Source organism: Canis lupus, chromosome 23 (genome assembly GCF_011100685.1).
Source record: "Canis lupus familiaris isolate Mischka breed German Shepherd chromosome 23, alternate assembly UU_Cfam_GSD_1.0, whole genome shotgun sequence".
In the NCBI taxonomy this organism is placed as follows: Eukaryota; Metazoa; Chordata; class Mammalia; order Carnivora; family Canidae; genus Canis; species Canis lupus.
In genome coordinates, this window is record NC_049244.1 from 1,813,914 (window position 1) to 1,826,537 (window position 12,624).

Below are 12,624 nucleotides of genomic sequence, written 5' to 3' on the forward strand. Positions count from 1 at the left end.
CTTCAAGAACTAGAAGTGAAATGAGTCATAGTTCTTTAAGTAACAGAGTTCTGTGAAAGAAAGACGGGGTTTATGCATGTTTGAAAGCTCCAGTGCACTAAGGTAATTGTTCACTGATGGTTAGTTATAGGCTCTAAATCAAGGTGACAAGCTTAAACGGAGGGAGGAAACACAACATGTCACTGCAATCCAACCAGCATGACAGACCCTAACCCTGGCCCGGCACACACCCAGTAGGAGGCAGGCAGGAGGGTGACATAGCTGACCACACACAGGATTTTTAAGGGCACCCTGGTGTCCAGGGTTTGGAGCAGAGGAAAGAGCACTGGGCAGGAAGAAGCAGGTCACGTCCACTCCAGAACAGCACGGGCTCACCTTGATCCTCTGGTGTTGCCAAAGCCACGTGCAGCAGGAACAAAATGAATTCTGACTTCAATTTGGAGGGAAATCATTAAGAAGTGAATTGGTAACAGACCCTTCATATCACGCAATAATGTCTCCTCTGTTGAGGTCCTGGATAACTTTAAGAGTGTAATAGGGTCGTGATACGTTCCAGCATCCCTGGCATTGTATTTCATCACCCGTGCCCTGCTCTGTGGTGTGTCTACCTGAATAAGGCCCTTGGTGGGTCTCCCAGCATGGAACTTTGGAAACACTGAAGGGATCTCAGGACAGGTGCCAGTCTAGCAACCGTGGCCAGCCCCTTGTGGAACTTGAGATCTGGAGGCCCCATCAGTAGAACATGGGCCCAGATCAGAGGCTCCACCTGCCCTGCTCATAAAAGATGCTCCTGCCAACCCACGCTGTACTACTCTCCGTGTGGAGTCCAGGAATGTGGTTTGCCAAGAATGACAGGCCACTTCCAGGCAGGGGGGCAACGTATGGGGCCTGCATACCCACTGCTCAGGTCTGCAGGTCACCAGTCGGACCCTGATGACCTGCACCACCCATCTGTGTCACGGGCTCCACACTCCACTCTTAGTAGGCATGGCTGGAAGAGGGCTATGTGGCCTTCTGGCACAGCCCCCAGCACCAGTGCCCTTGCTGCAAAGGGGACTCAGGGTGTGGGGCGAGGGGCATGAGGGCCCTATGCACCCAAGACAAAAGCGACAGCCCCAATGCAAGACAAAGGCATGTGATGGCTCAGGATGGCAAGGAGGCTGGGTGGGGTACGTACCCGGCACTTGAGCTCATACTCCTTTAGGACCTCTGCAAACCGCTCCTCCTGGGCCAGGAGTTCTATGCTCTGTGGCTCCAGCTAAAAGTCAAACCCGCACAGGAAAATGACAGACAGAACCTCAGACCAGGTAGAATGTGTGCTATCACCCTTCATGCTCCTTCCACTGGGCTCAGCACCTCCAGGTATAGCCTTCCACCCCTCCTCCTCCTCCCTCCTCTCGTTTAAAAGATCTCAAGGCGAAAGGATGCTCTGAATTTATAGAGGGTGGTCCTACTCCGAACTGGAGCTTGGGGTGCATTCCTTCCTGCCTTGGCTGCCTGGGATGCTCCCTGCCTGGACCTCTCCATGCTCACCTATCCTCTGTGCCCCTCGCCACTGAGAACCCATCACTGGGGTCTGTGCAGCTGGCACTGGCTGGCCTTGGCCCCATCACTACAAGATCAGCAGGCATGGTGGCACTAGAGCATACCAGCACCCCCGCACTGGCATAAAGAGGAAGAAAACAGAACGGAAGGCACCCTGATGATTTGCTCTGCATTCTGGAATTGTAAAATTTAGAAAACAACATATTCACTCACCTATGTAATCTTTTTCAGGTCCCTGACACCTTTTACCCCGTGCCCAGAGACTAAGAATCAGCAGAAGGACTTGCCTTGTCCTTCAACACAAAGTCCAGGTCATTCTGCAGTTTCAAGACTAGCTTCTCTGATTCTGAAAGCTTTTCCACAACTTCAACAATCTCCTTCTGTAATCGACTGTTTTCCTACAAGACACAAACCAGCAGTTTTCTGGGCTTTGGGAGTGGAGGACAGAGCTGGGGGCAGCCGGTCTCCCCTCTGGGTCAGAGACTTATTCCCAGCAGCACTCATACGCAAGGAAGAAACTCCTGCCAATGCAGCCTGACTGGTGCTCACTGCCCTGGCACCTGCAGGGGAGGCTGTGCTGGGGACCAACCTGCGGAGCGCCTCACTAGTGCTGGTCACTTCCCCCAGCGCACCTTCTTTTCCTGCCCTGAACGCTCAGGAAGTCCATGAGTAACACAAGAAGAGGCTGGGGGCAATCCTTTCTGAGCCACTGTCTAAATGAGGGATTTGAAACGGCACAGAGCTCAGATGTCCCCTGGAGGAGGAAGGCAGTGCCCAGAGACACAGGAAACCAGTGAGAAGAGCAGTGAGGACACAGGGCAAGGACTCGGCTTCTCCCCCAGGGAGGCAAGAAACAGGCAGATGTGGAAAGAATCTGCAGGCTCCATGTTAGAAGCAGAGGAGGAAGGCAGGAGCACAGGAGGAATTGGGGGACACCTCACTGGATGGAACCAAATGTAGGGTGGCTGGGGGTCGCAGGACACTCACCAAAGCCCAAAAACCCTGTGAGCTTCAGGCTACACAGTCAGGACTCCAGCAGGCTGGGATGTAAGCTTTGGTCTTTTGCTGACCTCACAGATGCTCTGGTCTCCGGGGGTTGGGGGCAGGGGCACAGCAAAGCCCCAAACACCTATTTGGGGCTGACCATCCCTGACCACTGTCCCCTTGAGCCAGAGCAGAGAATAGGAGCCCCACGGGTCTTGACCTGCCCTGCTGCCCCCATGACCAGAGAGAAGGAAGGGGCAATGCCTCTGGTGGAAAAGCCAGAGACGTTTCTGCTTTGGCTGAGAAGTGTGCTATCTCTGTGACTGCAGCAAACACTTCTTGGTTGGAAATCCCAGGCATTTTCTGACCATGGAAATGTAAACTTAAGGTTTCTAGAAGGTATTCAGTCCCTGACTAGGAAAATGTGGGGTCTGGGAGGATGAACCCTTAGGCAACCTCATCTCTGTCATTCAGTGTAGAACAGCCTGGGGAGACACTGCTCCCCACCTACCTTCTGGGCCAGGGTCAGCTTTTCCCGGAGGCTGGCCTCCTCGGCCTGCAGGCGCTCCAGGTCCTTCTCCAGCACAGCTCTCTGCCGGCAGGTCTGCTCCCAGAACAGCTCCCGTTCCCTCTCCACCTCGGACCTCAGGAGGCTCAACCTTTCCCGGTACCCATGCTCCAGGTGCCTGTGAGGCACACATTGAACATGCCATGTTGGGTTGCAAGGGGCCCCCCAGACCCACACTGACCCCCACCTCTCCAGGGACATCTCCTGGACAACACGGCCTTTCTTCCCTGGAACCTTCCTGCCCATGGCAGTTGGCTACACTGTCTGGGACTCAATTGTTCCTGCTGGACATATGGGGTCACTGAACCTCAGCTAAACAGCACAGGGGCCCTCCTTTAAATTCCCCCTACCCTGGGCCTGACAGTGGGCACCCCCACTGTCCAGGGCCGGGGGAGGTGACAAGGGAAGCCAGTAGGTCCTGGAGCCTCTGGAGTGAGCTAGCCAATGCTCTCTGGGGGTAGACCTCTCTGATGCCCTCTGCCTTCCGGCTACCTCCACACCAGGACAGCCATCAAATGCCCCAGGTAACCAAATGTGCACCAAAGCAAGCCTCTTGTGCAGGACACAGGCAACATAAAACCTATGGACAGTGCTCCCAAAGCCATCAGAGGAGAAGGTAGGAGGCATTCCCCCCACCCTCAGTTTCTTCCTTACTCTTTTGTAAGAACCATTTATATCAGCAGAAAAAAGTGCCAAATCTTAGTTTTATCACTGAAACAGATACTTAGCAGGATTTCTCAAACCAAGTCTCTCTAGTATGAAGATGGGCACAACTCTTGCTTCATTCAGCAGAGGGCTTGGCAATGTTAATAATTCAGCAGAGAACACTGGGGGCTCATCCCCCAGCCCCCTCCACACAATCTGGACTTTCCCATCTCAGAACTTCAAGGAAAGAACACCCGGCAGGAAAGGAGATAGAGAAAGGACAGCTGTTACTTAGGGGAAAACAGTCAGATGAATCTAGCTAATGTAACACTCCACAAACCTTGGGGTAGTTTTGAAAACACCTATTTGGGGCAGCCCCGGTGGCACAGCGGTTTGGCGCCGCCTACAGCCTGGGGTGTGATCCTGGAGACCTGGGATCGAGTCCCACATCGGGCTCCCTGCATGGAGCCTGCCTGCTTCTCCCTCTGCCTCTCTCTCTGTGTTTATGAATAAATAAATAAAATCTTAAAAAAAAAAAAACAACACCTATTTGTATCACTCCATTCTTTAAAAACTTTCAAAATATCCAACAAAAGGAAAATGGAGGGAAGCCTTGGGGGCTCAGGGGTTGAGCGTCTGCCTTCGACTCGGGATGATCCTGAAGTCCTGGGATCCAGTCACATCAGGTTCCCTGCATGGAGCCTGCTTCTCCCTCTGCTTGTGTGTCTGCCTCTCTGTGTCTCTCATGAATACATAAATAAAATCTTAAAAAAAAAAAAAAGGAAAATGGATAAATAAAATGTGGCAGACGCACATAATGGGATGCTCTGCAAGTCATCACAAAAGCATATGTGCTACAATACACAATACAATGCAAAATAATACAATTATTTTCCAAATAATTATGTGCATGGAAAAAAAAAGTGAAGGACATAAAAACATCAGAAGTGATAACATCTGGGTGAAATTTCTGCTTTTATTTTTATTTTTACTTGTATTTTCCACAATGAACTGGTATCACTTATTACTCTTGTAATAAGAAAAACCTAATACAGCCATAAAAGCTATTTCTAGAAACTCCTGCTAATGCTCCATTACTCATGGGGCCTTCGTGTCTCCCTTGGCCAGATTCTCAGACCAAGATAAGCCTTTCAAGTTTGTGATTCTCTGACCCCAAGAAAGACATCATAAAATTCTTCCCATGTGCTTGGGAGAGAATCAAGCATAACATGCCGTGACTGAAGCAAATCAATTCTGTTACCTAAATTGGTTATCTAAAACCAACTTACATTTAGCTCTCAGACACAGTTCCTTAAAAAGGAGTTTTCTCCCTTGAGCCAAGGGCTGGTAGGTAGGTGGCAGTGCAGGGCCAACAGGAAGATCGTCTGGGACTCAGGCAGCTCCAGGTCTAGAGGCCTGTGTGGGCCCTCTAACCCCAGGGTCCCAATGAGGCTGCCACCCACAGTCTTAGAGGCACCACAATCAGTGTGGCTCCTGCTCAGGTAGGATCCCAAGCCTGCGAAGTCAGTGGTGAGTCTAACAGACCCACGCTGTTGGGAGAGCCACGAGGAGGCAGGGGAAGCACCGAGAAAGGAAACAATGTGCTAGCAACCACTCTGTTGGCTTCTTCCAAGGTTCCTTCAGTTCCTAATTTTTAATCATAGTCTCACTCTGTGGAAACCCATGCTGACTCTGTTTTGTGAGGTCAGGGAATCAAGGAGACCATATCAAGTGAGCAAAATCATACACGGATAGCTTCAAGAGCCAACAGATGAAACACTCTAGCTCCACCAGCAGGAACTGGCTCAGCAAGAAGAGGTCAATGGGGAGGCTTGTTGCTGGATGCTACCAGGGAATCAGCTGAATGCAGACTGTGGATTGCTGACAGGAGCAGAAATAAGTTATTTTGTAACTAAATGCTCCTCTGTGATCAACATCATCCATGTTCCACACTGAGATAAGGGTGGCTCAGCACATCCACACAAAAGTCAAGGTGTCAGGGCCGGTCTTCCCACCCTAGGCACCATGGCCTTACCAACACCTCCATACAGTTTGACCCTGTTTGTTTATTTCCTCAGGTTTGACTGGAAACATATTTTTTACAGATTTTATATATTTGACAGGGAGAGCTCACAAGCGAGCACAAGCAGGGAGAGGGGCAGGGGGAGGGGGAAGGGGGAAAAGCTGGCTCCCCGCTGAGGCCTGAGCTGAAGGTAAATGCTCAACCAACTGAGCCACCCAGGCGCCTGAGATCGGAAATATTCTTGAAAATTAATGTTTTGGTTTCCTGAATATTACCATTATTCCATGAGAGTCTTTCATACAGGAATAGTGGAAGTGAGTACATACGTGTGCACTCACACAGCCACACACACTCTCACTCTTTCACACTAGGCCCCCTGACGCCATTTCTTGCATACTTCTTCTCCACACCAGGCAGAGGGAGGTGTAGACTTCCGCTGCTGAGCAGACCAGGATCTCAGCCTGCTGCATCTGACCTTTCCCAGTCACCACCAGTAAGGAAAGGGCATCTCAGGCCTTTGGGATTCCAGAGGCCTGTAGACTCAGATATGTAGCTCTATTTGGCCCAGAGCCTGTGCCCCCATAGACCAATAGGGACAGCCAATACCTTCCCTTGAAACCTCTAGTACACGGGTCCTATGAGAGGGTGAGCCAGTGGGGCCCTGGGGTGCTGACCTAGCACAGCGGGATGTGCCTCCAGGTGACCCCAGCTTGGGAAGGCGACAAGCTCTCTACCCTGCAGAGTTCCTCCTGCCTAATGTTTCGTCTTCTTACACTCTCAATACATAGCATACCAGGGCCTTATGCTCTCAGAGGCAGCATGAGATAAGGAGAGGACACCTGGCTTCAAATTTTGGGCCACGCTGGTTGTGTGACTATGGGCAAGCTACTGTACTGCTGCCAAGCTTGTTTCTTTAGCTGAAAAATTAGGCTAAATAGCCAAGTATTTGCGTAAAACCACAGTTGGTAAGTCAGGATGCCTGGCACATAATAGGGGCACTGCCACTCAACAGTCTCACAGGCTGGATAGAAGCTCCTGCCTAAGGGCCGACTAGCTCTGCAACCCCCAGACCTCTGGCTGCTTCATGAAGGGCCCGGCATCCCTGGTGAACATGGCTCTTAGGCTTCAATGTCACTGCTTAGGTCGACACAATCAACAGGCTCTATGTAGCCATGAAACCCTCCATCCCCTGTGGCCGTGCTGCAGACCCGTGGAGCCCCAGGAAAGCTGGCTGCACCCTGGGGTGCCTCCAGTCCCTCCCACGGTGAGTCACGAGGTCCTGCGGTGAGGGCTTTGTAACTATAACCACGACAGTCCCCACACAGGGCAGGAGCAAGGCTTTCTTGGGATGGTGCTCAGAAACCTGCAGTAAGGCAGATGGAGCAGGGAAAAGGTCCCCGTGAAGGCCTTTCCACTGCCCAGGGCCATGCAAGAGGGGACTTCATGTACCGCAGGCCACAATACCCACAAACTGCTGGCAGGGCTGGTGCAAGAGACATGTTAGCTTCACGTGCCACAACCACACACGACAGTGAGAGGAACATTCGGAGGCACAGGAATGAGACGGCCTGTTACAAGCTCAGTCCTCTGCCCACTGAAACCATGTATACTACCTGGAGTATTGCTTCTCTTGCTCACACATTTTGCGGAGGTCCCACATGGCTAACCTGCAGGCATGACAGGTGCACACATACTGACTGGCGCCCTCTTGTGCAAAGGATGGCCTGTCACCATTCCCATTTCACAGATGAGGAACCTCAAGGGCTCCGTCCACCCAAGATCACAGGAGGGCTGGTGAGGGAGGACGAGGAGGGAAGGCTGGAGCCTCCCTGTGCCCCTGCCACTGCTACTACCAAGAGCTGAGTAGAGCACACTGGACTTTCCACAGTGCACACCTTTTGCTATCTTTGAGGGGATACTCCAGGTGACAAAAGTTTCCAGAAAGTGAAGAACCAGGTGAGCTCTGTGAGGGAAGCCTAACATAGAGTGTTCCCCACAATGGGATGGAAAGCCTCTCTGCACGCCCCAGCCTAGGAGGTCCTCGGGGGCCAGATTTCTTCACATTTGGCTAATAAGCCAGAGGGGTAGGTTCTGTGTCCATAAAAGGTCAGACCCCTCCCTCTGATGTCCAGCCACCAGCCCGACCAATGGAGCAGCCCATTCCCCAGGGCTCTGCTTGGCCCATCATACCTCACGAAGGCACTGCCTGCAGTGGACCGGCACACACAGAGCTGGATGCTCCCGCACATGTCCCCGCATCACAGAGAGCATAGCTACTTGTTTAAATGCACCCCTCCCCCTTCTTTCAAGGAGGGACATCCCCAGACGTGCTCCTTCTAGACTTCTACTGGCTCAGGTGAAGCAGGAGGGCCTCGGCTCCACCAAGTTCATGACCCCAGCCTTGGCTAGAAGCAGCCCTGCACCCACCGCCACCTCCCTTAGCCAAGGCTGGGGAATTACTGCCCAGCTGCCAAGGAGCTGCAACTATGGGCTTGGGTACGACCCTAGGACCTACTGGATTTTCTTCTCTGTGAGCTGCTCTAGGGCAGAGTGACAGTCATCCATCTCTTGCACAAACTCCAGGTTCCTCTTCTCAGCTCTCTCCAGGTCCTGCCTCGCCTTGTCTCGCTCTCTTGCCATCTGCTCCACTTGCCCCCTGTCACAGGAAGGAGACAGGGTCAGATGGGGACACCTGCCCCGTGTCTGCATGAATGATAAAAGGGGCTGCATTAACTGGGTGCCATGCTCTGACCTCACTGCCACCAGCAGCTATCTCCTAAAGATGATTTCCAGAATTACCATGCCCCTTTTACAGATGCACATACGACAGAGAAGCTACATGACCTGCCAAGGAAGGTTTCCAGAAAGTTTCTGAACCAAGAAGTCTGAAACAGTGTGCCAGACTTCCAGATGGCCCAGAACAAGTGAGAATTTATCCATGCCCCTTCCTGTCTCCTCTCCCAGGAATCTCTAGCACCTAATCTGGGACTGGATACCTGAAGGGGAGAAGGCTGGCCACCCATATCCTGCCTGGTCATCCCCCACTACCTGCAGCCTGGCATCTAGGTGAGTCACCCAGAGCAGGCCCCACCGAGGCTCTGCACACAGCCCCAGCACCTACTATTCTGGTGACCATTTCTCCCCCTGAAGGAGACAGAGCTTATCTCCTTCCATCCTCCCAAGACACAGTCTTTCTGGGGTCCTATTTGCTGAGCTGCCTCTGGTCAGAAGGCTTAGCCATCATGATTTCTTTCCTGTAGCTTTGGAACATCAATAAACACAAAAATGATCTTTACGCTCATCTGCTGAGCAGATAGATGACCCAAGTACTCAGTACTTGAAAGCCGAACCCAACTAAAATGGTCTGCATTCTCAGCACCCTGTCACTTTGCTCTTGGGGGTCACATTGAGGAACATTTTCTTCTGCTCTCCTGCCAGTTGCCCCAGCCCACGAGCCCTCAACATGCTCTTGGAGCACACCCCTGCCACTTGGAGGATTTCTGCCTCTGCACCCAAGAGCCCCAGTGTCAGCAAGATGTGTCAGGTCCAAATGCCCGCTGGGAACCTTGCTAAAGGGGCTAAGGGAAGACCCTGATATCAGTTTGTAAGCTTCTCACCAAATATAAAGACAAGCCAGTAACTCTGAAATTCTGTGGCTGTAAAAGCCCAAACCACAGCTACTGAACAGGCCACTGGGTCCTGAAACCCCACTCAAACCACACACATGGGGATGTCATTCCAGGCCCAGGGAACACTCTGCTCTTTCCCTGTCCCCACAAAAGTGCCCACCAAAAGAATAGCCAGTGGCAAAGGTGGTGTCAAACCCCTGCCCCCAGGGCAGGGTTCCCCTCCTGGCAGCCTGGCCAGCTGTACCCACCCCCCTACCCAACCACCCTGGGCTCTTACTGGCGGAAGCTCAGCTCCTGGCGGTAGCAGGCCAGGGCCGCCTGCTGAGTGGCACCACCAACCATCATAAGCTCATTCTCAAGGGCCCAGGTCAGCTCCAAGAGGTTCACCTTCTCGTCCACACTGAAGTCAAGACTCTGGAAACAACAAAGCCCATCAGGCAGGAAAGGATGTGTGACTTCTCCAAACACTTCCTGGCTTTCCTAAGAATCGGCAAGGCCCAGACCCATATTGTCCTGTAGGCAGCACCTGCCCTCTGTCTGCCCCTGCTCATGGGATTCTGGCCTTACCTCCCCGATCATCCCTGACAAGGCAAAGTTCTCCCCCCACCCCTCACCAGGGTGGATGTGGCCCAGGAGGGACTGAGACCCTCTTCCTGGAAAAGGAATTGACACAGAAGGGGCACGTTCCAGGCAGAGGACATCAAGGGAACTGATGGGAGGCCCGGGAAGAGGCCTTTCTCCCTGTGAAGCAAGACTGTACAGAGCCTGCTGGCCTTGGCTGCTGCATGAGAAGACCTGACCAGAGGTCAGTGTCACTGAGAAGGGAGCAGAGGACAGATGGAAGAGCCCTGGTGATACCCCTGGGACACCTGCTCCCGAGTGCCTGCCCCAGTGAGCCCCTATGTCCCCTCTGCTTAAACCATTTAGAGTTGAGTTTTTATCATTTCAAATTAATAGAATCTCTGTGAAATATGTGTACAGATGGGTGGAAAAACAATCCAACAGATGAGCCACAGCCCAGCACTGCACAGAACACAGCGTTCTTGTCCCCTCAGGGTTTTGAAAATAAGAGAATAGAACAATTTATATGTATTATACCACAGTGACAATAAACCAGGTAGACCCCTCCGCTCAGCTGACAGTAACAAACACTTTGCTACATTTGCTTTTCTAGTGCTGAGTGTTCTTGACCTCTGCTTCTTTCCATGATGTCAAAAAAATCAACACTTAGGCTCCAGTCCAGAGGCAGGCAGGACACACATCAGGGCTCGCAGAGAAAAGCCACAGCATTCCCAGCTCACATGTGGGAATGAGGCCTGCTCCCTTCTAGAACTTATAAAATGGAGACTCAAATTCCCACGGCTCCCCCACGTCCCAGAGCACTTCTGAAGAGACAGGACATTAGGGTGAAGGTCTGGAGGGACTGGGAAGCTCAAGCTGTTTCTCCACAAGTACTGACGGCTCAGCAGTCATGGCACCAGCCAGAGGACACATACAACAGGTCACAGTAGCAGCTTCCTGATCAAGAAAGGAGTCCTCAGGGCAGCCCGGGTGACTCAGCGGTTTAGCACCGCCTTCAGCCCAGGGCCTGATCCTGGAGACCCGGGATCGAGTCCCATGTCAGGCTCCCCGCATGGAGCCTGCTTCTCCCTCAGCCTGTGTCTCTGCCTCTCTCTCTCCCTCTCTATGTGTCTGTCATGAATAAATAAATAAAATCTTTAAAAAAAAAAAAAAGAAAGAAAGAAAAAGAAAGGAGTCCTCAAAACTACATGGCTTGGGCAGGAGCCTGCTTCCAGCCAGCTCCATGCCCCTTGCCTCTTGGCATCCACATCCAGGTATTCCCCTTCTACACCCAGCAGGGCCAATCTGGGTGACCCCACAGGACACCAAGGAGGTGACAGCACATGCCTTCCGAGGCTGGGGCTTGGAAGACATGACCTCCTCCCCGCTCTCTCTTAGGCCCCGCTGATCAATGAGTGCTCTAGGGAAGCCACTGCCCAAACATCCCTAGGAAAGGGCCATGCGCAAGACATGGTGGCCTCCTGCTACAGTGAGCATCAGCCTGCTGACTTGAAGTTCAGCCCGCCAGACCCTCACAATACATGTGCCAAACCTAGGGGGAAACCCTGGGCTAGAATCACCTACTACACAGTTCCCAAATTCCTGACCCACAGAAGCTGCTCCAGCGGGAATGCTCAGTGTGCTTAAAGGTATAATTCAGTTGGTGATTTGTTGAGGAGGGACAGACAACCAATCCCAGGCCTCTTCACAGAGCGTTCTCAAGGGCCTACATAAAGAAGCCCCCTGAAATGGCCAGGAGTCGTCTTGAGAAGCTGGGATTGGATGCGACCGTGTCCAGGCTGAGGGCTCACCCAGCTGGGTGCTTCCTTCTCCAGAGAAAGGCCTTTCCTTTTCAGGCACAGTGTGCTTGGTGCTCCTGCTGGGGCAGTGGCCTGTGGTCCTGATCACCAAGGTAATATGACAAAGCCTATCAGGAGTCAAAACATGTAACTTCAGGAATCTAGCCTATGAAGAAACACCAACACAGGAGCAGATGTGATGTAAGTATATATTTTAAATGCCAATATTTAGAACAGAAAAAATTTACATGTAAAGCTGAAATATCTAAAAATACATTTCTGTGTAGGGAAGGGCTCCCAGAACTGCCACTAAACCGTCAGGTTGCCACCCTGAAGAATGGGAGTAAAAAGGGGCAGGCTTTTATTCTTTTATATTTTCCTATACAGTTCACACTTTTTTTTTCTACAACACAAAGTGAACTTTGGAGATGAAGCAGATCAGTCCAGCTCACCGCATGCACTTCCAGCAGTGTGTTCTTCTCTAACCCTTGATCGGCCCCCGTGCATACCTGCCTAGGCCACCCTGGAGCAAGCTCCTTCCAAAGCATAAGGGTCTGGCCATGTGTCCCTGGGCCCGTGTCCCTGGGAGGTTAGACGGGCCCTGCATGAAGACAGCCTTGTGGGCCGGCCCAGCAAAGAGCATGCAGAAACTTGGGAGGAGGCAGCAGGACAGGGTGGCCCTCCATGGCCCTGAGCGCACGTTGGAGAGAGGATGTGGGCAGGTCAGGCTTATGCAGGGAGAGGAACAGCTCGGCCAGGCCAGCAGGTGGCTCTGATAAAATCCAGGTTCCCTGTGGAGCTTGGCCTCAACAACATGGAAACACTCAGACTACTGGGATGGTGACATCCAGTATCTCCATCACAAGGAAA

At 52.2% G+C, this 12,624-nt stretch overlaps 1 protein-coding gene across 6 annotated transcripts in view; it reads right to left on the reverse strand.

The window, feature by feature from the left end:
- NINL (ninein like) overlaps positions 1-12,624 on the reverse strand; it is a 138,129-nt gene that overhangs the window by 42,981 nt on the left and 82,524 nt on the right. For all 6 annotated transcript variants that reach the window (XR_005376770.1, XM_038570237.1, XM_038570236.1 and 3 more), the window contains 5 exons: positions 9,672-9,808; positions 8,281-8,421; positions 3,041-3,215; positions 1,833-1,943; positions 1,178-1,258 (listed from right to left, as the gene is read on the reverse strand). Coding sequence is in view for 5 of the 6 variants with exons in the window: in XM_038570237.1 (XP_038426165.1) it covers positions 1,178-1,258; positions 1,833-1,943; positions 3,041-3,215; positions 8,281-8,421; positions 9,672-9,808 (645 nt within the window). In the remaining variant the exon portion in view is untranslated. The remainder of the gene's footprint in view (positions 1-1,177; positions 1,259-1,832; positions 1,944-3,040; positions 3,216-8,280; positions 8,422-9,671; positions 9,809-12,624) is intronic.